This window comes from Osmia lignaria, chromosome 8, assembly GCF_051020975.1.
Source record: "Osmia lignaria lignaria isolate PbOS001 chromosome 8, iyOsmLign1, whole genome shotgun sequence".
NCBI classification, from domain to species: domain Eukaryota; kingdom Metazoa; phylum Arthropoda; class Insecta; order Hymenoptera; family Megachilidae; genus Osmia; species Osmia lignaria.
The window spans coordinates 10,152,199-10,178,906 of record NC_135039.1 but is presented as its reverse complement, the minus strand read 5'-3'; the positions used below and the strand labels follow the sequence as shown (position 1 = coordinate 10,178,906).

General features: G+C 34.9%; 2 protein-coding genes across 5 annotated transcripts in view; one reads left to right on the top strand and one right to left on the bottom strand.

The window, feature by feature from the left end:
* The window catches only part of LOC117608842 (midasin), a 70,508-nt gene that overhangs the window by 32,533 nt on the left and 11,267 nt on the right, over positions 1-26,708 (bottom strand). The gene's annotated exons all lie outside the window — the stretch shown is intronic.
* LOC117608856 (uncharacterized) lies at positions 7,041-26,460 on the top strand. 4 transcript variants are annotated; one of them, XM_034334552.2, is made up of 8 exons: positions 7,041-7,236; positions 8,728-8,980; positions 18,772-19,026; positions 19,241-19,339; positions 20,501-20,683; positions 22,666-22,965; positions 25,821-25,958; positions 26,174-26,460. In XM_034334552.2, exons 1-8 carry the CDS (start codon positions 7,043-7,045, stop codon positions 26,237-26,239), a joined length of 1,488 nt encoding a protein of 495 aa, XP_034190443.1. In that variant the 5' UTR covers positions 7,041-7,042; the 3' UTR covers positions 26,240-26,460. The 4 variants fall into 4 exon arrangements, with proteins under 4 accessions (XP_034190443.1, XP_034190445.1, XP_034190444.1 ...); XM_034334554.2 differs by lacking the exon at positions 19,241-19,339; XM_034334553.2 differs by having other exon boundaries at positions 25,821-26,460.

Below are 26,708 nucleotides of genomic sequence, written 5' to 3'. Positions count from 1 at the left end.
CAACCAGTTGAAAATTTTATTTTAAACGCTTTCTTAAATGACTTTCTTAAATGATTTTTCCAATGAAAATTTAACAAGGCCAAAGACAGAGGAAAAATGAGGACTGGCGTAAAATTCTACGAACAAGCTTACCAAGACTTGAAAAATCAAATTTACCAGAGTAAAAACTGTGCACTGGTAATTTGGGACGAGGCTGAACGAACCGTGCGAAAAAATAATTAACGCCATGGGTATAGCCTCGTTTCTCAAACCCGAGATTTTCTGGAATTAACGGGGAAAAAGAAGCTTTGCTAATTTACTTGCCAGAGAGACACACAGTCAGCTGTTGGATCGTACACAGGTTGATTCAAAAAATAATCAACCAAAAGAAGAATCCTTTTCTCTGGGGGAAAGTAAGAGAACAAATAGAATTTTTAGAAGTGCCTGTACGCCACTTTAATTACTTTTTCGTGGACAAATAAATCGTTCGTGCTCACTTTTAAACTCCTCTCAATCGAGCGCATTGGAAACGAAGATTATTTTTCTTACTACGTGGGGGGAATGATTAGGAGTGAATTGTGGAAAACTTGGAAACTGCTCGTTCCCACGGAAGATAAACGATGGCTCTTCGTTATTATTTGATATTTTATAGGATCCGTAAAAGCTGAAACTGAAGTTTCCTTCGTTTTCTCCGATTGTTCCCTCGAGGCTGGAAGCTCGCTTTTGGCTAGGAATTTGCTGAAACGAGCAGAAATTCTCTCCCGATCAGCTTAGATAGCGAAGAGCACCTGTCTCTTCAGATTTTCAAGGTAATCGATAAATAATTTGTCAAGTGTTTTCTATACAGAGAAAAGTTGAAAGTTCATCCGTCATTCTAGTAATTAAATTATCCAATGTTCCTAGGTAAAAATTCGACCCTGTTAATTGTTTCATTGATTCCATTAACGCCTCGTCGCACCTTTATTCGAATCAAATAATTCGGCCAATATCATTGTGTCGTTTGGATAAGCCCGTCATTATCGACCTCGTTAATCGATTAACGCTCGATTGAATACTCTTCAATTGGAAAGCATCCACCCTTTGTTTGAACACGTGTACTATCTTCTGTTCAATATGCACGGAATGTCTCACCCTAGTGAATTTCAAATATGCATTATGCGTTCGATATATTAAATTTTCAGCTCGATCTGCGTTTCTTTTTTATTTCACTAAACTTTACTTTGGGCTAGGGGAAGTTATTAATCTTTTTTTTATACTTAAAAGATATTCAAGGACAATTTAAATTGCTAATTTGTTACTAGAGAAGATCCTAGTGAATCCTTTTTGGGATAACCTGTATAGGAAGGCCAGTGGCCAAAATCTATCGTCGTTTGTTTTGCAGCTCGGAATCGCTGCATCATTCGCAAAAACGGATCTGTTCTTGGCAATGCTACGTGTAATCTCGCATATATTTCTCGTTTATATCGTACATCCAGTTCACGTCCACTATTAACTCTCCGTAACCCAAATCCCGTACATTTCTTAACGAAGAAAAGAATGGGAATATTGGTAACGATGTATCAATTATAAAATAAATCTTGCCTTAACACCTTTATGCGTGAATTTTTATGTGTGAACAATTTTTTTAATTTTACTTCTATAATAAGTTTTTGTGGTAGGTGATGATGAATTTGGAACCAGATTGTCAAAATTCAAGATGGCGGATTAAAAAATAGAAAATATCCCTAACGCTGTGAAATTTTTAGTATAGGGAATTTTGGGTTAGGTGATTGCGAATTTGGAACTAGATTGTCAAAATTCAAGATGGCGGATTCAATATGGCAGACTAAAATATAGAAAACATCGCTAATGTTGGAAAATATTGAATATAGGGGATTTTGGGGTAGGTGATTGCAAATTTGGAATCAGATTGTCAAAATTCAAGATGGCGGACTAACAAATAGAAAACATCCCTAACGCTGTGAAATTTTGAATATAGGGGATTTTGGGGTAACTGATTACGAATTTGGAATCAGATCTTCAAAATTCAAGATGGCGGATTCAATATGGCGGACTAATAAATAAAAAACATCCCTAACGCTGTGAAATTCTGAATATAGGGAATTTTGGTGTAGGTGATTACAAATTTGGAACCAGATTGTCAAAATTCAAGATGGCGGATTCAATATGGCGGACTAAAAAATAGAAAACATCGCTGACGCTGTGAAATTTTGAATATAGGGGATTTTGGGGTAGGTGATTACAAATTTGAAACCAGATTGTCAAAATTCAAGATGGCGGATTTAATATGGCGGACTAAAAAATGGAAAATATCGCTAATAATGTGCAATTTTGAATATAAGGGTTTTTGGGTGAGGTGATTACGAATCTGAAATCAGATTTTCAAAATTCAAGATGGCGAATCCAATATGACGGACTAAAGATAGAAAATATCGCTAATACTGTGAAATTTTGAACATAGGAGTTTATGGGGTCGCTGATTACGAATCAGAAATTAGATTTTCGAAATTCAAGATGGCGGATTTACTACGATTTACTACAAAAACAACCAGGGAGTAAAATTTTAGAGCTATAAAGCGGAGAGGCAAAAGGTGACACGTATATATTGGTTGCACATAACTCTAGGTTCTTTCCTACGTTCTAATGGCTATTTGAAATGTTTCATCAATATTCGTAACGCATAATGGCCAGTTTGATCACGATCGCATAGTATAGACCAACTTTGTTCGACGAGTGTTCCATTAAACTGGCAGAGTTTTTCAAACGATGAAGATGTTAACGGTTAGCTGGCAGGTCGGTGGTTCTCTCATTCATAACGGGAACATCTAAATCTAAACGAAAATAGCCGTGGCAACGGGGAGAGTTTCATGCCCGGGGCGATAGCCATCCCCTCGTGACCCCTCCCTCCTCCTGGGAAAAGGCCACACTTCCAACGACCACCACCGGTACAACCGTGGATTTATTTCCGCATAGCACCGACAATTTTCACTGAAATCGGTCAATTTGTCAGAGAGAAAGCCCAGCAATATCCAACTCTTTTATCCGCCAATTTGGATAGCTCGTTAATTGGAAATTGCAATGCTCTTCTTTTTATTATTACTACGTATCGTTAGATTTTTACCAGGAAAACCAAATACCCTAGATTTATTATTCAATCGTTCGATCATGTAATCATAGGTGCGAAAGTGTCGAGGATAATTGAAATTCATAAGCGGCTGGAGATGGGAAAAATAAAGAGGTGGAAACTGCAAGAGTTTACGACGTGTGGAAGTGAAAAGAAGGAAGGTGAATCGATTATATCCTTTTGAAGGATCCTGAAAGGATCTTAAGAGTGGCTGGATATCGGATCCCTTTGGAAAAGTACTACAGAGAAATTCGCGACGGCCTCTTTGCAGCCCAATTTCCTCGATCCTTTGAGGGAAAGGAAAAAAAGAAAGCCATCGACAAAATTTTTCTTGTCTTCCCTTTAGTACAAAGTGAAATTTTTTTTTTCTAGAAAAAGAAATCCTGCCAGACTGTTTAACTTCCCGTTTGAAAATATCTTCGTGGAAATTTATATCCTTGTTCCATTCGAATATTCTTACTAAATTTGTCAAAATGTAATTCTTCTTCCCTTTGAAATTTCTGCGAAATTTCCAGCTCTTCCGATGCATCAAATTCCGATAACTTTCGAAACTTTCCAAGCGATATAGAAGAATCGAGGTTCGTTTCGTTTTCTTGTCTACTTCGTCGTGAAAGTTTCCGGAGTTGCGATTAAATATTTGATTTACTCGTCCATTTATATCTGATACTTCTGCAAACGCTACTCTGATCAATAATAACTTCGTACGATATAACGCTATTTATTTTTTAATAAGATGTACAATATTCTGTTTAGAAATACAAAGTTTCAACAGAATACTTCGAGCCTTTTTAAAGCGTTTCCAGCATGGGGCAATTTTTTTTCCTCTTTTTGCATCAGATTTCGATTTAGATTCGATGCACGAAGCATCGTAGATAAGAAAGTCAGTTTCGCATGGAAAATGGCGAAATTACATCTAAAATCGTTCGGAGGGCTTGGAATTTGAAAATTAACCGGGATAAGTTTTCCAGTGGCCCCACGAAAATTGAGAACTCAGGTTCGGTATATAATCTAAATTGACTACTAGAAACCGATTAAAATTGGTTTCAGAGCTGGATGTCTTGCCGTTTTTGAGATATCATGGTACAATTTTGTACTATTTGTATAGTTTCCGAATGTCCCTAGCATAATTGAGAAATCAGGTTCGGTATATAACCTAAATTGACTACTAGAAACCGATTATAATTGGTTTCAGAGTTGGATGTCCTACCGTTTTTGAGATATCGTGGTAAGAAATTTGTGTACAATTTTGGGACTACGGATGCGCTGTTCGATACTGCGCATGCGCTACTCTATACTGCGCATGCGCTACTCGATACTGCGCATGCGCTATTCGATACTGCGCATGCGCTATTCAATAGTGTGCACAGAACCTAACTTAATCTAATCTAACCTTATCACGATATCTCGAAAACGGTAAGACATCCGGTTCTGAAACCAACTTTAATGGGTTTCTTGTAGTCAATTAAGGTTACATACCGAACCTGAGTGCTCAATTTTGGTGCGGCCATTCGGAAACACCGTCATTAATCGTCACAACTAGGGCAGGCAACTGTTTAAAATTCCAAAAAACTGAACTTTCGACTATGCCAGAGCGAGTACCATTTTAAGGATCCGCTTTAATTTCCCACGGATGTCATTGCTGTCCCTTTTCTTCTTCGTTCGTATGACAAAAAATTCTCCTTGAAACTCTCCAAACCACGACCGTCGAAAATTTCTTCGTTTTTACAGCTCGGTCACCGGAGTTGATATTTTTTTTTTTTTCTTGCTGTACCTTTAAAAGAATCGCGCAACCCTTTGCTAAGCAAACGCTCGGCTTACCCCGTCTACTGCTCTGAATAAAAGGTAAACGGTTGTGGTCGTTCGAAAGCGAATATATGATTAAATGTACCCTTTGTGTATCTACGTTTCTATTTTTGGGGAAAATTTCCATTTGATAATTAAAAAAATGAGGAGCATTTAGTGGGCTATAAATAAAATTTGAATATCGTTAATAGGACAACTGTAAACCTCCCTGACTATCTTGTTTAATATAAAATGATGAATAATTCTGTAGATAAATAGCTTTCAGAAAATCAAAGCTTCCTCTCTGCATGTATGATTTATGATCATCGATAATTCCTTTGTTTTCTTCGCACCGGTAATTATTCATCGTTCTTCGTTTCTGTATTCATACAACGTCATGAATATTCCATGTAAATTTACATTTCCCTTTTTCCATAATTCAGACTAGTTCGAAATAAAATACAGTGTACACCGATTAAGGCTCGCCTGGCTGTTAATTTAATTGCAATTAAAATGGAATTATTAATTATGAAATTTCGGTGATTTTGTGAGAAATTAATGATGTTCAACGAGATACCAGCATCGAAATGCGACGAAATAAGGAAGGAAGGAGGTCAACCGTGATGTAGATCACGCAACACGGTTTATTTGAAAAAACAACAAGGAAAGAGATAAAAATGAATAAAGGATATTCCATTGGCGCAGTGGGAAACAAGATCACGTGTAAGCAAGGAAAGAGTATGCTCTAGAATACATACTAAAGAAATTTCCATGCCCTTCGCGGAACTGTAAAAAAGGTATAGCCAGTGCATCGGAAAATAGGCTCTCGTAAAGAGATCGAAGGTGGAAAAATCCAGGGATGGATGCACATCTCGTGCGCTGAATTTTCCTTTTTATTCGCCAGCAAGTGTTTCGAGCTTTCAATGGAAAGTATCACGAACCAGCTAAGCTACAAAGATATGTTTAAAGAAAAAAAAGAAAATCATGATTTATTCTCGTGTGTTGCTCGAAATACACAGTTTGTCAAATGGAAAAAAATCAGAAATTCAAAGTGTAAGATCTACAGACCTTTTTCTGTTAAAAAAATTAATAACAGAATATAATTTGTAACGTGATTAATAAATTTGACTAAATATATTAATTTATTATTAAAATTGTGGGATGAAATTTACTCCAAAAATCGGTGCATTTTTCAAACATTGCAATATTAACAATTTGCCCCAATTTGAGTTTTTAAAAAAAGTACCAAAAGGTACTTCCTTGCAATTTTGTATATTAAACTTTAAATTCACATGAAATTTAATTGCACAAAATTGCACGAAAAGGAGGAAATAATGAAAATCCTTATAATGACCGTATAAATGAAGACAATGAAATCTTATAGTACCTATCAATTAATTGAACATTATTTTTTAGTTAAATAGGAGGAAAGATTGTAATTCCTTCCTCTGGAAATTTACATAAGCAAAATGTTTGTTAGAACTCGAAAAATTTTCGCTAAATTGAAAAAAGTAGAAAAAATGATTACACAACAAATTTTATCTATTAAAAAGGCAAGGAATAGTAATGTGTATTTTTTCATTTACTAATCAATCCAACTTTGTATTTTAAGGTACTTTAGTCAAAAACTAATTAATTTTTAAGTTATGATTTTTTTCCCGAATATCCATATTACTCAACACACTGAGCACTGTATCGTTTAGCGAGGCGGAAACGAAGTGGCAGTATCTATCGAGCTGTACTACTTGCGGTTGTTTCACTGACTACCGCTCCACTCGCGGTTACTCGATTCCAAGTTGCTCTATTTGCGGTCTAAGAAAGCTACATAAACACTATTCCTTTTACGTTCCCTTCGATCTAGGGAATAATCCCCTAAATCCCCTGAATCACTGTCCATCTTACAACTAGCTGAACAATTTTCACTACAGAAAGCAAACTCCCTAGTAACTTTTAATTGACCCATCAATCTCCCAGAAAAATTGAAATTGAAAATTTAAAAAAAAAGTAATTAAAAGGCATCGATGTAAAAAATAATAAAAATAGATGCATCGAACGTCCCGGCTACGGACGTCTCCCTAGGGTGATCGATCGCGAACTGTTTTACGCGAAGGAACATCCAGATAATAGATGGAAATGATTTGTCGAACAGGTGAATTGATGGCGATGATAGGGGCCAATCTGAGGTTCGGAATCGGCGCATCCGGTAACGTGTCGTCGAACGCGACCAAGGTATTTCAGTGTCATCCAGGTGGAGCGACCGAAGCGACGCTGATATTCAGCCTGGGTGCCCTCGGGATGGGTGCTAACTTTCTATTGATGGCATTGATCCTAACCAAACGGCAGTTACGAAGGTGATTACAATGAAAGATTTACTCGTAGACCTATTGATTCGGATACTAGAGATACACTTGGGTAATTGGGTATTTCGTGAGAGAATCGAATTAGGGAATTGACTTTAGCACAGTTGGATAAAGTGTGTTTTAGGTTTATAACCTCATTCTGAAATATTTGGGGATATTTTGAGAGTTACTAGAAATACTAGGTGTACAAATTAATTCGGTGCCTTTTTTTTATTAAATAGCTATAGTAATTTTAATTATTGAAATAATCTTTATTGTTGTTATGTTGTCTCACTCTGAAATATTTGGGGATATTTTGAGAGTTACTAGAAATATTAGGAGTACAAATTAATTCGGTGCCTTTTTTTAATTTTAATTAAAGATTTATTTTTGAAGAGCTATAGTAATTCCAATTATTGAAATAATCTTTATTGTTGTTATGTTGTCTTGTTACTTTTTAAATGTTCAAAACTGCGAGAAAATATATAGATTAATAAATTAAATTTCTGTTACGATTAATAGCTTGAAAAATTCTGTTTTTCATGCTTTTGCGATACTTGAATTAATATTTGAATTGTATTAATATAATCATATTTTTTCAGTAACTCTCCAAATATCAATATTTTGGGGTGAAATTACAGATCTAAAACGCACTTTAAAAAAGAAGGCACAGCTCCATTAAGCTAAAAAGTTAAAGGGAAAGATTTATAAGAATTAAAGGTAAAAACTAGGATTAGATATCCTATTGCATTAATTAAAAATAAGTTTAATTATTAAATGTAAAACATTAAAATTATAAGATATGACGGTTATATAAAATTTTAGACTAATTTAGAAAGACTAATAAAATTTTAAGGAAATTCAAATCAAAATAAAGAATTTATTAGATAATATGAATTACATTAACTAAGAATTTTATGAATTAATAAATTTAAAAATGATAAGATATGGTGATTATATAAAATTTGAGGAGTACTTGTATACTAATTCGATGATCCACGATAGGAAAGCAAATTTTTGTATTATTGTTTTAAGATTTTATATTAAATATTAGAGTTAAAATTTTAAAGAAATTCAAATCAAAATGAAGAATTTATTATATAATATGAATTACATTAACTAAGAATTTTATGAATTAATAAATTAAAAAATTATAAGATATGGCAATTATATAAAATCTGAGGAGTACTTGTATACTAATTCGATGATCCACGATAGGAAAGCAAATTTTTGAATTATTGTTTTAAGATTTTATGTTAAATATTAGTTAAAATTTTAAGGAAATTCAAATCAAAATAAAGAATTTACATTAACTAAGAATTTTATGGATTAATAAATTAAAAAATTTTCAAGAAAATTGATTTACCTATAAGTAAAATTAATTTCAATTTTATTTATCAATAAAAATTGAAATAAATCGAATTAATCGTCCTTCTTCTGTACCAAACTACCTCTCTACCTCTGTAAGTTAAATATATTCAACAAAATGTATGTGGTATGCAGATGGTCCCAAGGATTGCTGTTCCACCAAGCGATGGTCGACTGTGCTAGAGCCGCGATTTTATTACCTCTTGGCTCCAGTATACTGAACTGTCAACCGATGACTAAATGTTCTCTGGTCGAGACAGCGTTTCTACTGTTGGTGACAGTGTCGACGGTGAACATGTTGACGACGGTGTTAAACGACAGCCCAATCTTCCCGGAAACCGACGAGGAGGCTGATCTCACAGCCCCACTGCTTATGGACTCGCCACAGGCAAGTACACTTCAATACTTTATTTATGTACATACGTATCTTATTTTTTCTTCTTTCCTAACCGCATCGATTTCACTTAACCCATTTATGCTCGACGATCTACATATTCATCTAAAGTATACGTACCGGGTAGCCCGAAGGAATGGCTCTATTTCAAAAAATTATGAAACTTTGTGAATGTTTAGAGGAGGTCCTTTCGATTAACCCTTTGAGGGACACATTTTTCTTCCGAACAAATTATTGAAAAAAAGGCTATCTAAAGGTTTTTGGAGGTCCTGACGTCAGAATTGAAAAATTCAATTTTCACAGCCACGATTAATAATCCTCCTAGTCTGAGAAAAGGAAAATATCGAGGGGGAGAGGGGAAAATTCAAAAATTTCTCTGGAGAAAATTGGCATGCGAAAAATTCTGAAAAAAATATATGTTATAATACTAGCTATAGAATATATGCACAAAAATTTTCAGAGCTGTAGGACTTTTCCTTCAAGAATAATCGAATTTATTCTAAAAAAACCAGTTTTTTGTGTTTTGCAAGTGATTATTTTTAATCATTTTTGTTTATAATTTCTTGCTTTAATATGAAAAAATACCATACATTAGGACGAACAATTTTTGCCAAAAAAGTTTTTCGAGATATTCAACGATTTCGAAGAAAAAGAAGAAAAAAAAAACACATGAAACGATTTTCACCCCTTTAGATTGAAAAGGGGCAGCAAATGAAAATTGCGTTTTAATCAGGAGGACATCCCCTACATATTCACAAAGTTTCATAATTTTTGGAATTTCTGGGTTGGGGATCATTCTGTGTTAGTATCGTTAGAAAAAATTGAAAAGGGGTATTTTTCAAAGGTGTACCGATGATGCGATTGATAATTAGGTACTTAAGTTTTAAACGTGTGGTATAAAGAAATAGTTTATAGATATACTTTTTGATCACCCTATATATCATCAATATTGATGAGCACCTACTGATATTGTTTTTCAAGTATTTTACAAATATAGCTACTTCGGTGTACCTATGCATATTTATCACTGAGAACAATTAAAAATAGTAAATCTTTGAGGAAGGACATAAAAAGTACGACTGAAGTACGACAAAGCTGGGAAACAAGGAAAACAGGAACAATCTAATTACAAGGCGATTTGTTCAGTAATAAAACTCTATCGAAAGAAAATTTCCGAACAGAAATTCCGAACGGGCGACGGAAAAGAGGGTCTGATAATGGAGAAACTTCGTGGACAAGGAAAATTCCAGCCACGAGGAAAATTTACAATGGAACGATCGTCCTTACTAACCGAGTCTGTTCGATCGATCGCGTTATTGGTCGAACAACCGTATTTTCATTTCGAACAGCAAACTGTGAGGTGCTGTTCGATTGTAAATAAATTCCGCTTTAAAGATTAAAAAGAGAAATGTTTGCAACAAGTTGTTAAGGAGGACGGATAAAGAAGACGAGTGTAATATCGAGTCGTCATCCTTTAAGCCAGGCATGTCTAAAGGCTGGTTCAGACACGGCTAGTAATTTAGTCGAGTGGCGAGTAATTCAGTGTATGGACACTACAGTTTAGTCGAGTAGTTTAGTAAAACGATTTAGTCGAGTAGATCCGTTTCATTGGATTTTTCTGGTCGAGTAGGCTTCCCCCACCGCTAACTAGGCTTCCCCCACCGCTAACTAGGCTCCCTCACCGTTAACTAGGCTCCCCCACCACTAACTAGGCTTCTCCCACCGTTAACTAGGCTTCCCCCACCGTTAACTAGGCTCCCCCACCACTAACTAGACTCCCCCACCACTAACTAGGCTTCCCTCACCACTAACTATGCTTCCCCCACCACTAACTAGGCTTCCCCCACCACTAACTAGGCTCCCCCACCACTAACTAGGTTTTCCCCACCACTAACTAGGCTTCCCCCAACACTAACAAGGCTTCTCCCACCACTAACTAGGCTTCCCCCACCGTTAACTAGGCTCCCCCACCACTAACTAGGCTTCTCCCACCACTAACTAGGCTTCCCCTACCACTAACTAGGCTTCCCCCACCACTAACTAGGCTTCTCCCACCACTAACTAGGCTTCCCCCACCACTAACTAGGCTTCCCCCACCACTACCTAGGCTTCCGAACAGACCTGTCCGGACGCATTTCTTTAGTCAAACGATATATCTTGTACTCTAAATTTCCAAAGCTCAACTGTACTAGTCCGGACACTTTTCTGTGCACTAAACGGTTTAGTAGTAAGTAGCTACTCGCCACTCGACTAAATTACTAGCCGTGTCGAAATAGCCGCTGTTCCTATCCTTACCGCTTCAGACTTCCCCACCATCCAGTAGTGAGGCATCGGTTCCTAGCAGCTAGGACTAGGGATACGCGTCAAATATTGGAAGAGTGGGGGGAGCCGAACGCGAGTTTCGTGCTGGGGGAAAAAGCCACGAGTGGCCCGGGGGCCGCAGGTTAGACAGGTCTGCTTTAATCCATCAGTCACAAAACTATGGCCCTTCAAAGATTTTCATTCGGCCCCTTCGACTTTTATTTATAAATACTTTATATAAGAAATGTTAATTTTATAAAATTTTATGATTTCCTTGTGAACACACGACAACGATTCTTCTATTGTTCTATTGTGATTTGGTACTTACATTTTAATATATATTTTCCATTATGTAACATCCCACAAGGAACTGAATTTTAGAATTATTATTTTTCGTTTAAAATTGTAATAATGGTGATAAATTTAAACGAAAAACAATAATTCTAAAATTCAATTCTTCCTGGGATGTTACAATTATAAATTCCAATATAAACTACACATGCAATGTAAATTAATGTTTTAATAGGATTATTTTTCGTTCCAACCCTATGTTTTAGAAAATTTCAATCAGGCTCGTTTCTTAAAGTTTGGTGACCCTGCTTTAACCCTTTGAGAGATAATGGTACCTATTTGTACCAGCTTTTTGTTTTTAGATTTTTCTTTAATTCGGAATTAATTTGTGAGTACTTTTTAGACACTTAGGTTTTCAAGTTACATAATTTTTATGAAATAAATGTGGTTACTTATGACTAGTTGTTAACAATTAAAACACAAAAAACTCCTTTTTTCAGAATAATTGAAATCATAGATTTTTGGGGGCCGCTAATTACGATTCTGACGCCAGAATTGCAAAATTCAAAAATTTTTTTTCGAGCTTGCAAAAAGTTCTGAAAAAAATGTTTACATTTTATTCTCGAAAAAAATTGTTGAATTTTCCAAAAAATAAATTTTGCAATTCTGACGTCAGAATCTTAATTAGCGACCGCCAAAAACTTTTAAATAATCTTTGATTTTGATAATTTGTTCGAATGAAAAATGTGCTCCTAAAAGGGTTAAACTGTCTCGAAGTTGTACAAACTAGAAAATCAAGTAATCTGGAGTGTACGTTATCTTGAACCGTCGCGTCGGAGGAAACGTTCCTAATGTGAAGAGTTAAGCAACTTCAAAATTACGGTTAATGCTGTTCGAAGCTTTCCACGTATAAATTTTGCTAAGAAATTTTCTTTTATTATTAGAAACAACAGGAGTTAATAACCCATTTCGTAAAAACAGAAATACATGTTTAGATATTCATACAATGAATATACTGAATTTATTCTCTAATCTATTGGTATTCATTCTAGCATTTGCAATCTCCTACCGCAACGCCGAGCACGGCAAATGGATGTTTTAATTAGAATGAATGTGGCAAAATATGAACCTATCTCCGGTATGAATGAAAAGTGGCTTCACGTATGAATGAAGACAGCTTTGAATGAGATTACAGAGGCAGAACGAGGGACGAAATAAACAAACGGAATTGACGAGGAAACTATAAATGTTTTTTTTTTTTCGAAATTTTAATATGTATCCAAGTGTTATTATTAATTAATATGGAATTTTTTAATGAAATTAACAAGGAGAAACTAAGTTATTTAAAGAATAGAATTTCTTTCATCTGATTCTGAATGAATTTGAAAACCTGGCCAAAATTCGAAGCTAATTAATATCCTCATCAAAATTCGTATTCTTATGTCTTTTTGATTAATTGGTATAGTTCATTTGATTTAACTTCAAATATGAAGTTAAAGAAAATGTTAATAACGAAAACTTAAATCTTTAAGTTAATTTCTTTTATTTTATGATATATGAATGCTTAAAACCTTAATATTATTAAAATAATAGAAACTAATTAATATTCTCATGAAAATTCGTATTCTTATGTCTTTTTGATTAATTGATTAAGGAAAACTTAAATGTTTAAATTAATTTCTTTTATTTTATGATATATAAATGCTTAAAACCTTAATAATTATTGAGATAATAGAAACTAATTAATATTCTCATGAAAATTCGTATTCTTATGTCATTTTGATTAATTGATTAACGAAAACTTAAATCTTTAAGTTAATTTTTTCAAATTTTATAATATATTAATGCTTAAAACCTTAATAATTATTAAAATAATAGAAACTAATTAATATTCTCATGAAAATTACGTCTTTTTGATTAATTGATTAATAATGAAAACTTAAATATTTTTAAGTTAATTTTTTTTAAATTTATGATATATAAATGCTTAAAACCTTAATAATTATTGAAATAATAGAAACTAATTAATATTCTCATGAAAATTCGTATTCTTATGTCTTTTTGATTAATTGATTAAAGAAAACTTAAATCTTTAAGTTAATTTTTTTTAAATTAATGATATATAAATGCTTAAAACCTAAATAATTATTAAAATAATAGTTAAAAATACTAAATAATTATTTCAGTAGGATCGACAACATAAGAATATTAAGAACATTTCAATTGCATATGAAAATTTCCATGGTTACTTAACATATGAAGCATATAATTAACACTACAACTACCAAACCGGTTAGAATGACTGGTATCAAGATTCTTATTTTAAATTACAAATTTTATTAAGGTATTTTTGTTGAAATGTATGTTGGCTATTGTCGAGATAACGAATGAATGTATACATTAAATTATGTTTCACCATTTTTCTATTTAATGTTCTACATTAATTTTCAACTCCAAAATAAGTGTGCATCGTTTGATTTTAAATTTATGTGTAAATAATTTCGTTTTCCTTTGTTAATTCACAAACTAACTAAGTATCATATAATTTTAAAATGAAAAGTACATAGGTAAAATCGAACTTATATTTCATCTTTATATTGAAAAATTCATTTAAATAACATATATCTATTAAAAAAATATTTTTAAATAAGATTACAGTTGCAGATTTTATTACCGCAGATAACAAAGTATGAAAATTAAGGAAACGAGAAAAATCGTCAACTGTGGAGTGTAATATCTTATAATTAGAAATTAATCATTATATATGGAGAACATAAGTAGCTTTTGTTGCAGTGTTACATATATAATAAATCAGCCGCGGTCCGCGGAGAATTTTTACCTGTCCGCGTTAAAAAATTTTCTTGTTCAAAAAAAAAATAATAATAAAATTTTAATTTATAAAAATACGAAATAAAAATGTTTTTAAATAATTTTAAATTTGCGTAATTTATAAAATTACGAAATGAAAATATTTTTAACTAATTTTAAATTTACGTAATTTACAAAATTACGAAATAAAAACATTTTTAACTAATTTTAAATTTAAGTAATTTATAATTAACACGGCACTAAAGACAAATGCCTGTAATGCAGCTATTCTCAACCACCAGTCCGCGTTAAAAAATTTTCCTATTCAAAAAAAAAAATAATAATAAAATTTTAATTTATAAAAATACGAAATAAAAATATTTCTAACTAATTTTAAATTTACTTAATTTATAATTAACACGGCACTGAAGACAAATTCTTGTAATGCAGCTATTCTCAACCACCAGTCCGTGTTAAAAAATTTTCCTATTCAAAAAAAAAAATAATAATGAAATTTTTATTTATAAAAATACGAAATAAAAATGTTTTTAACTAATTTTAAATTTACTTAATTTATAATTAACACGGCACTAAAGACAAATGCCTGTAATGTAGCTATTTTCAACCACCGATCCGCGACGAAAGACAGGTCCGCCGGCCAAAAAGGGTTGAGAAACACTTTAATAAATACATTATGTCAGTTTATTGATTCCGCGTACTTGAAAAATTGAATTTTTTGGCCAGGTTTTCCGCGAAATGAACCAGCGTGAGTCGCCTGGTTCTAATTCAAAGAGAATATTACGTTCTCATAAATCAACTTGTACCTACTTTCCTTCGCGAAATTGCATTCTTTACCGTGTACATACGTGCACTTTCGTGGCCACGTGTCGTTTAACTAAATTACCATCGCTAAATGACACAAAGTGCCTTTCAACGGACCTACAGTTTCGCGGATCGATCTACAGTGGACGATCAAATTATTAGAGCCACTCGCACAAATTGATGATTTTACAAAAATATCATTAATTCTATAATGAAAACCAAGTTAAACGGAGTTTTTGTTATTTTTTTATGTATTGATACTTGTAAAATTATGATACACAGTTGAAAAAAGTGAAAGTTCTTGACTGGCCTGAAAATTCATGGACCTCAACCCCATCGAAAATTTGTGGAAATATTTATTATTAGTAATAAATGTTAATTGATTGAACGTTTGATAGAATTATGGTCTAGAAATAAAGCAATCAAAATGAGTCGAAAGTATGCCGAAAATAATTGAGCCAGTAATTGCAGCAAAAGGTGGCGTTACGGAATACTAACATACATGTGTATGTTTTAAACAATCTTTTAACACGTTGACACTATGGGGGTCACCAGTGACCGGCCCTCCAAATTGCACATGCCTAAATAATTAATAGGAAACAATAGAAAAACATTATTTTAAGTAATATTGGTATGGTACAAATAATGTGAAATGGCAAATAGAAAGCTTGAAATTTGAAAATTAATTATCACTATTCTTACAATTGGTAATTAGAGCTTTAATTAGAAAGCTTGAAATTTGAAAATTAATTATCACTATTCTTACAGTTGGTAATTAGAGCTATAATTAGAAAGCTTGAAATTTGAAAATTAATTATCACTATTCTTAGTGATCATAGCATTAAATAGAAAGCGTGAAATTTGAATATTAATTATCACTATTTTTAGTAATTAGAGCTTTAAATTTGAAAATTAATTATCACTATTCTTAGTGATCATAGCATTAAATAGAAAGCTTGAAATTTGAATATTAGTCATCACTATTCTTAGTAATTAGAGCTTTAAATTTGAAAATTAATTATCACTATTCTTAGTAATTAGAGCTATAATACGTCCCACAAGAAATGCCCAATTTCACTGTGGCGTTCAACGTGTTAAATGTATTTGTTTATTTTTCTAAGTATCCTTTTGAATATTAATATTAAAGAATTATTGATTAAAAGTTACACAATGCAAACACCTTAAAATTTACACAAACAAGGAAAACCCATTTTTCATACCATAGCCCTAATAATTTGATCACCTACTGTAACAACTACAGTTTCGCACAAAATTGAAACACCCTTAATAATTAAACGCAACATCTGCACGAAAGGGTGCTCGGCAATTATTTACGACCGTACTTTCGAACAGCGGCTGCCAATTCATCTGAAACTTGTCGGAATTGCTCGAATTGGTGTGAAAAAGCAATCGAGACTTATCCCACAAATGAATATCAATTGTTGTTTTTTTTTTGTAATTAACGAAGATAATTAGCTGGATGATGAAAAAATCGAGACGAATCCCGCAAATGAATATCAAGTAATTGTTTTTTTTTTTTGTAATTAACGAAGGTAATTAGCTGGATGATTTAATTAGGGGATGAAACGAATAAAGTCGAAACGATTATAGTTCTAAACGAATGTCCAATATAGGAAGCAATTAAAAGTTTGATTAGTAGACGGTGGACGGTTAATCGAGTCTATCGATAAAAGGTCGGCTCGTATAAACGAGATGTCACAATTAATTCCGCGGTGAAAGCAACGTCATTCCGTCGCGGACAGTTTACCACCGCAATTCACCCCTCCGCTGAATTCGTTCTAACAATGCATGTGACACGTTTCCATTATATCCTTCCCTTCCCTTTCCGTTCCTCCCTTCGTCATAGCCACTCTTCCTATTCTCACTTCCGCTTCAGAAAGAGAACCCTTAGCGCGGGTGTACACACTCAGCTACCCTGTGTACCCGGTAATTTACAGGTGTCATCAATGGGGTTTGTATTACACTTAGAAATCAAAGGATGTCGATGGCGTTCGTATAGCAATTTTCTGTGATCTTTAACCCTTTGAGGAGCACATTATTCTTACGAACAAATGACCGAAATCGAAGGTTGTCTGAAGGTTCTTGGTAGTCGTTGATTAGGATTCTGACGTCAGAATTGCAAAATTCAAAAATTTTTTTAGAGAAAACTAGCAAAAATTTTCAGAACTATAGGACTTTTCGTTCAAGAATAATCGAATTTACAATTTTTAATTGTTTATAAGTAATTTAAATCAGCTTCCATGAAAATTATATAACTTGGAACTCCAAGAGTCTAAAAATTATTCATATGTTAAGAAAATCTGAAAATTACTTCCGAAAAAGAAAACTAAAAACACTGCACCTCAAAGGGTTAAAAGGCAATATTATTATGGATAACGCGAAATTTAAAAATCGACTTTTGTCCACCTTTTCAGTGCAAATACTCTAGTGTGCGTCGTTTTGTTGAATTCCAAAGCATATTTATTGTAATATATTAATCAAAATTATAGCTGTGTTTCCGAATGGCCCCACTAAAATTCAGAACTCAGGTTCGGTATAAAGCCTAAGTTGACAACAAGAAACCGATTGAAGTTGGTTTCAGAGCTAGATGTCTTACCGTTTTCGAGTTATCGTGGTCAGAAAGTGTACAATTTTGGGACTACGTATGCGCTATATGATACTGCGCATGCGCTATTCGATACTGCGCATGCGCTATTTAATACTGCACATGCGCTATTCGATACTGCACATACACAGAACCTTACCTACCCTAACCTAACCTTACCACGATATCTTGAAAACGGTAAGACATCCAGCTCTAAAACCAAATCGGTTTCTGGTAGTCAATTTATACTTGATGTCACGAGAGTCCACAACTGCGAAAAGACCAGTTTTCGTTCTTTTCTGCGCATTGTCGCTCTGATTGGCGATATTTCCAGCGGAAGTGGAAAGCAATTGGCGGATCGCTTTCCCCCACCATCTTCCAACCTGCGCGCTTAGATATGGACTCTCGTGACATCGAGTATAGGTTATATACCGAATCCGAGTTCTCGAGTTTGGTGTGGCCAATCGGAATCTTATCCAAAATTATATTTTCGGAAATTTTAATTACTTGGAACTTCTAAGTGCATTGACCAATCTCGATAAAATGTTCAGCATACACATAACATACTCAAATTTACAAATGTCGTATTTTATATTTTCAATCCAGACTCAGATAAAATAGTTAAAAAATCGCCTTTTACTATTTTTTTCGCTATTTCGACAAATTGTAATTTTTAAAACATCTTATAATAGTAAATTAATTTGTATAGCTTCTCGAGAAAGCTCAAGTCATTTGGTCCAATTTTAAACGAGGTATTCTGTTTTAAACGATTATCGCTCCGTTATCGGAAGATTCTTACTTTTAAAAACCTAATTACTGCCGCCTTTACCTCAACCCTTTATAATCTCCAAGGATTCTCTGTCGCGGCGACCCTAAATTTTCAACCTGTCCACATAATTAAATTAATAATCTTGGAAATAATAACCAACGATAAGACGATGTCCGAATATTGTTTCAGTGCGTGTTATTCGGCACGTTTATGATATGGTTCGCGAGCATCACGATTAATCTGGGTCCGACATTTCTAAGTGGTGCTCTGGCTGCGAACACGGAATCAGGACACAATGCTCCGAGTTGTCCTCTGGTACACGGTCCTTTCCGTCATTACATATTGAACGTGCTGTGGATCGCTATCAACATGATCTGCGTCGCTCTCACCCTCATACATCTTCGAAAATTGCACAAAGATCTGACGAAGGCGAACGTTGAAGCTGTACGTACACGCATATCTCTTTTTATACCTTCTTCTAAAAGCTGCTCCCTGTTTTGCATGCATTATCCTTTCCCCTATGCCAGAATCCCTCGTGCAAGGACGCGAACAGGCACGTGTATTACCATACATCCTGCCTGGATAATATATTTTTATCAGCTTGAGAAAAGAATCGTTCGATCCCTTGTATATAAAATTTCATTGATTACTGTGCCAGGTAAAGGTAGCGCTGTTAACGATTCTCGTGAATACCACGGGAAATCAACAGACGAACGCGGTTTCTGAAAATTCTACGTCTGCCAACGGCACGCCTAAGGTAATGATGAAAAATTTTCATTTATTCGTTCATTTATACAGGGTGTCCCGCGAATCACGGTTAACCGATTAGGAGGTGATTCTACGTGTGAAAATCAGTCGAAAAGGAAAAATAAAATGTTTTCCTCTGTCTTCGTTTTCGAGGAAATCGAAGTCGAAAATTACTTGTATTATACAGGGTGTCCCGCGAATCATGGTTAACCGATTAGGAGGTGATTCTACATGTAAAAATGAGTCGAAAAGGAAGAATAAAAATTTTTCTTAAGTGTCTTCGTTTTCGAGAAAATCGAAGTCGAAAATTTACTCGAAAATTACTTGTATTATACAGGGTGTCCCGCGAATCATGGTTAACCGATTAGGAGGTGATTCTACGTGTGAAAATGAGTCGAAAAGAAGAAATTAAATTTTCCGAAGTGTCTTCGTTTTCGAGAAAATCGAAATCAAAAATTTGTATATATACAAGCAATTTTCGAGTAAATTTTCGACTTCGATTTTCTCGAAAACGAAGACACAGAGGAAAAAATTTTATTCTTCCTTTTCGACTCATTTTTATATGTAGAATCACCTCCTAATCGGTTGACGTGATTCGCGGGACACCCTGTATAATACAAGTAATTTTCGACTTCGATTTTCTCGAAAACGAAGACACTTAAGAAAAAATTTTATTCTTCCTTTTCGACTCACTTTTACAAGCATAATCACCTCCTAATTAACCATGATCCGCGGGACACCCTGTATATTACGCGATTGGTATGAATCAATTTATAAAATAGATTAAAATCTATTAAAATACCGTAAAGAATATTTTTTAATCGATATAAAAATTATAATTTTGATTGATCCATCTTTTCTGGGTCGATTACTCTTGACGCCCTAATTTGTATAAAATTATTGCACTTATAAATTACTATTAACGCTCAGCAACCATAAACGTGAATGCTATGATTTTTTGTGCATTTTTATTGTTTTCCCTATTTTTTTCTGCTTTTTGGATTCCTATCAATATTATAAAAAATTAAGTAATTTTTTCTCGCTATAAAAATAATCGTCCCTGAAGCGGTTAATGTCAGGGATGTTGGCGTAATTTCGGATACCGGCGCACACCCCTGCTTTTCTTGAACAACCTCGATTCGTTGAAAGAAAAATAAGTGTATTGCTTCAGAGAAGCGGAGCAGCGGAGGAGCACCGGAAAATGAGAAACTACTTGAAGAGAATGGAACGGGAGGGTGTTCAGAGGGTGAAAATGTTTCTGGTGATAACGGCCGCGTACGGTATCTTTTGGGGACCATTGTTCTTCGTCACTTTGGTGGATCATCCTAGCATTGGAAATCCTACAGGATACGAGGTAACATCCCATTTCGATTTGTTAGAAAAAGATTGTTTAACACATCGAGTGGCAGGCTGATTTTAATATAAATACCCCTAGACAGGAAATATTTTATAATTTGTTGATTTGTGGCGTAAAAAATAATTTTTGTGATCCTAACAGGATAATAATAATTAACTACTAGAATTCTTTAACACATCGAGTGGCAGGCTGATTTTTATATAAATACCCCTGGACAGGAAATATTTTATAATTTGTTGATTTGTGGTTTAAAAAATAATTTTTGTGATCCTAACAGGATAATAATAATTAACTACTAGAATTCTTTAACACATCGAGTGGCAGGCTTATTTTTATATAAATACCCCTAGACAGGAAATATTTTATAATTTGCTGATTTGTGGCTTAAAAAATAATTTTTGTGATTCTAACAGAATAATAATAATTAACTACTAGAATTCTTTAACACATCGAGTGGCAGGCTGATTTTTATATAAATACCCCTAGACAGGAAATATTTTATAATTTGTTGATTTGTAGCTTCAAAAATAATTTTGGTGTTATTTATAAAGATCCTAACAGGATAATAATGATTAATTACTAGAAAATTTTACGTGGCCTCATACGTTATTTTTATGAATTTATCCACTATATTTTTTTCCCAATCAATTTATCCAATATATTTACCCACGTCATTCATATTTATCTGTATCGGTTATTTGTTCGAATTGCATTTTTTGTTTTCATATTTTTTCTGCAATCTTTCGTTTTAAATTTATTTTTTTGTTTTTAGAAATACTAGACTTTTTATATATTTTTCATCAATCACATAATTGTTTAAAGGAATTTGAAAATTGTTCTGCTGTAATTTCTTTCAATTTCCTTGTAACAATCTGTTGAATATCAAGTCCATAATCGTTTACCTTTCAATTTCAATTTTAATTGTGGGAATAAAAAAAAGTCTGCAGAAGGCAAATTAGGAGAGGACGGTTAAGCAGAGGAATTTTTTTTTTAGTTAAAAATGTAATTGAATAATGTAACATAATATGAGTTTAAAAATGTGAAATTTCAAAATTTTATTTTCAAGCTCTTTAGTATTTTCATTAACACCTATTTGCGAGAACCAACTGTACACATACGTTTGCCAGAGGCTACTGGTTAATAATATACCATTATATTTCCGTGCAGCGTTATCCATAAGTGAAATATGAATTTTATTTATTCATCAGTAGCCGTCTTCCATATACAGTGGGTGGCAAAAGTATTCGGACACCGTTTAAAACAGAATACCTCATTTAAAATTTGTCGAAATCGCGAGAAAAATAGTAAAAGGGAATTTTTTAACTTTTTTATCTGAGCCTGTAATGAAAATTTAAAATATGTTTTCAATTAAAAATATTTAAAATGATATAAATATTTTTAATTAAAGACATTAAAAAAAAATGTTTAATATTTAAAATATTTATGTCCTTTTAAATATTTTTAATTAAAGAGATATTTTAAATTTCCATTACAGGCAGAGATAAAAAAGTTAAAAAAATTCCCTTTTACTATTTCTGTCGCGATTTCGGAAAATTATAATTTTTTAAAACAACGAAAATATGTCTTTAATTTAAAATATTAAAAAAAAAAAAATTAAAAATAGTTATATCATTTTAAATGTTTTTAATTGAAAACATATTTTAAATTTTCATTACAGGCTCTGATAAGAAAGTTAAAAAATTCTCTTTTACTATTTCTTTCGCTATTTCGACAAATTATAATTTTTCAAAACAACAAAAGCACATATCTTAGTAAATTAACAATTAATTTGTATAGTTGCTCGAAAAACCTCAACTCATTTGGTCCAATTTTAAACAAGATATTCTGTTTTAAACGGTGTCCGAATACTTCTGCCACCCGCTATATGTACGACGTGGCCGACTTCGAAAATCAACCGTCAATCTACGAATGACGTGGCACTCGACGGGTTAAGAGCCGGAATTCTGACGAATTTTCAGGTGACATTACATATCGCGTACGTCCACGCATTCGTGAACCCGGTGTTGTTTCTGAGCCTTCATCGAGGACTTAGACAGGGATTGTCAGAATCTTTCTGCGGATGTTGCGAGGTGATCGCTAGCTGGATTCTGGGTCCAAGTATGCCCATAGAGAATATACAACCTCCACGATACCAGGAACCCATCGATGCCGTACCATCGCCACCGGAACCGCCATTGCCACCAGCTACCACATGCCCTGACCTCACCGACGTCGCTCTTCTGAAACCACCCTTACCGCCCACTGGCAAACACTTACTGGTATTGAAAATATTTTCAAGCAACTCGAACAGCTTTTCCAATCGCTTCGTGGAATGCACTGGTCCAATATCCTGCACGTTCCCGAGTAAAATGTGTGTGGTTTTTCTTTACAGTTTCAGGGATTTCAAGCTATCAATTTTCATGAGAGTCTTAGAAAATAGTAGCAAATGGTTTTTATATTGCATGATTGTAAAATGTGGTCAGAATGCTTAATACAATTTTTGCACGAGCCATAAATAAATAGGCAACAATAGGTCAGCCTCATGGAAGAATAGAAAGGTATTAAGGACAGTTGTAGGTGAGATCGGGGTCAAAAGTAACATTGTAAATAATTCAAAGTCTATTACAGCTATTATCACCAATGTTACAATTGAAATACACGCATCGATATCTGAACAACGTAGATACGCAATTAAAATATATAGCGAACGTAATGACTCTTCGATACCCTAAAGCTGGCCTGTCCAAGTAGGGAAATCCAGTCCTGGAACACATGTTCCGGTTCCCCTTCCAACGCTCCTCCTTCAAGTGAGATGGGACGGTTCCGAGGAGACAGTAAGTACCGCCGCTAGGAAAGACCGAGAGACGGTAGTCGGAACCGTCCCATCTTACTTGAAGGAGCAGCGTTGGAAGAGGAACGGGAACATGTGTCCAGGAGTGGATTTCCCCTACTTGGACAGGCCTGCCCTCCAGGGTGATCCTCTCGCTAGGGGACACAAAGGAACACTGGCGACAATGGACCCCTTGACCGCACCATAAAGAGGTCCGTATTGTCACGTACCATAGGGGACCTACCCGGGCCGAAACGACTCTGTGTGTCTTCATGGTGCGGTCAAGGGATTCATTGTCGCCAGTTCCTTTGTGTCCCCTAGCGAGAGGATCACCCTATAGAGCAAACCTGTCCTTCCCCCACCACGCAGCTCGCGCTCGGCTCCCCCCACTCTTCCAGTTGGTTTCCCGACTCTTCCAATATTTGACGCATATTCCTAGTCCTAGCTGCTAGAAACCGCTGTCCCACTACTGACATTACTGGATGGTGGGGGAAGTCTGAAGCGGTAAGAGCGGGAGCAGTGGCTCTTTCGCTTCTAGCAGTAAAGGCTGGTTCAGACACGGCTAGTAATTTTGGCGAGTAGTTTAGTGTATGGACACTACAGTTTAGTCGAGTAGATCCGTTTCATTGGATTTTTCTGGTCGAGAAAGCTTCCCCCACCGCTAACTAGGCTTCCCCACCACTAACTAGGCTTCCCCCACCGCTAACTAGGCTTCCCCCACCGCTAACTAGGCTTCCTCCACCGCTAACTAGGCTTCCCCACCACTAACTGGGCTTCCCCCACCGCTAACTAGGCTACCCCCACTACTACCTAGACTTCCGAACAGGGCTGTCCGGACGCTTTTCTTTACTCAAGCGACATATATCTTGTACTCCCAATTTCCAAAGCTCAACTATACTAGTCCAAACACTTTTCTATGCGCTAAACGGTTTAGTAGTAAGTAACTACTCGCCACTCGACTAAATTACTAGCCGTGTCTGAACCAGTCTTTGGACAGGCCTGCCCTAAAGTAACTTTCTCTTAGCGTCTTAAAATTGTGATATAAACGTTTTCGTGCAAGTGTTTTCTTTTTCTTTTTCTTTCTACCAGAAACCGATTAAAATTGGTTTCAGAGCTGGATGTCTTACCGTTTTAGAGATATCGTGGCAAGAAATTTTTGTACAATTTTGGGACTACGTATGCGCTATTCGATACTGCGCATGCGCTTTTCGATACTGCGCATGCGCTATTCGATACTGAACATATGCTATTCAATACTGCGCATACACAAAACCTAACCTAATCTAACCTAACCTAAGATATCTCGAAAATGGTAAGACATCCAGCTCTGAAACCAACTTTAATCAGTTTCTTGTAGTCAATTTAGGTTATATATCGAACCTGAGTTCTCAATTTTGGTGGGGCCATTCGGAAACACAGCCGTAACTTTTTCTTAGCGTCTTAAAATTGTGATAAAAATATTTTTCGTGTAAGTAAGTGTTTTCTTTCGTCGTTTCATGCTTTCAAAGTTCTTGTTAGTGAAAATTCGTAATCAAAGTCCAAAAGCGTGGTCGAGGACTATCGTAACAACATCAGTCAGAGTCGAATGTAACGCTACGTTCGAGCGGAAAATGAAGAAAAACAGAGGAAAGAAGTGAACAAGAAGACACATAATTCGAATAGGAAAGAGAAAATTTGTAAAAACGAGTGCGAAAACAAGAATAAAGAAGGTTGTAACAAAGAAAGTAAGGAGTATAACTGTCTCGTATGCTTCAATTCGTATAGCTCCGATAAACCAAATGAAAAATGGGTGCAGTGCATGGAATGTAAATATTGGGCACACGAAGTGTGCACTAAACAAAGTGATTTGTATATTTGTCACAGCTGTAAAAGCGATTAATTTATAATTAAGTAAAAGAATTTGATTTATATTTACTTATATTCTATATGAACATAATTATTTTATTTTTCACTCAATTTAATTCCATAAATATTTTGTGTTACTATCGACCCCCAGTCGTGTTGTAACCCTTTCTCCGTTCTTCCTTTTTTATTAATAACTTTAATATTACTTTTCATAAAGCAAAACTGCTGTAAATGAATAATGTCAGATTTTCCTATAAAACATTTTGCAGTAAATGTTACAATTTTTCCGTAATCGTCGTTCAAGGTCGAATTGTTACTTTTGGCCCCTGATCTTCCCTACGGCACGAAACGCATGCAAACATCTGTCGTCTCTAATGTGCGTCATTATTAAAGGTGTCCTTTTCTACAATTTCTGTTTAAGCTTAACTAATCGTAATTAATCGCGGAATTAACGTACAGGACGACACCGTGATCGTACCACCGGATCCATGGACCCTGGTATCAAGATCGAAAAGCACATCAAGCGTTTACAATGAAGATGTTAGTAGAAGATCGAGCATTTTGATACCACCACCGTTGACGATGAACGATACGAAAGTAAATGTCAGTCCAACTAGCAGCGATTTACCTAGCGAATGAACCTTTCATTTGTTATATTTTTCTCAAAAAAGGATAAAACATTTCTATTCGATACAAATGATATTCCATTAAATCTTTAACATTCTCCAAATAATCACTGTTTTAATTGATTTAATTAGATGTGACGATTACGGGTAATACTAATATTCCTTTGATCGAACTTTTTGTTGCAGTCGATGAAGAGATTTTTTGTATACAATAGTGAGAGTCGAAAGTCGGTACACGGTTCGCAGGTGTGAATTTTCAACGTCGACAGCACATCCGTATGAGGCGAGCATTTTAATGGAAAGTTGATTATATGAAATAACCATTAATAAGTATAAATTTTCTTATTTATGTTAACCCTTTCAGTGGTAGGACTGTTATGGTTTAGGGCAGGTCTGTGTAACCTGCGGCCCGCGGGCCACTCGTGGCTCCTTCCCCCACCACGCAGCTCCTTCCCCCACCACGCAGCGCCTTCCCCCACCACGCAGCTCCTTCCCCCACCACGCAGCGCCTTCCCCCACAACGCAGCTCCTTCCCCCACCACGCAGTTCCTTCCCCCACTACGCAGCGCCTTCCCCCACCAATAACGCGCTCGCGCTCAGTTCCCCCCACTCTTCCAATGTTTGACGCGTATTCCTAGTCCTAGCTGCTAGAAACCGCTGCCCCACTACTGACACTACTGGGTGGTGGGGGAAATCTGAAGCTGTAAGAGTGGGAGCAGTG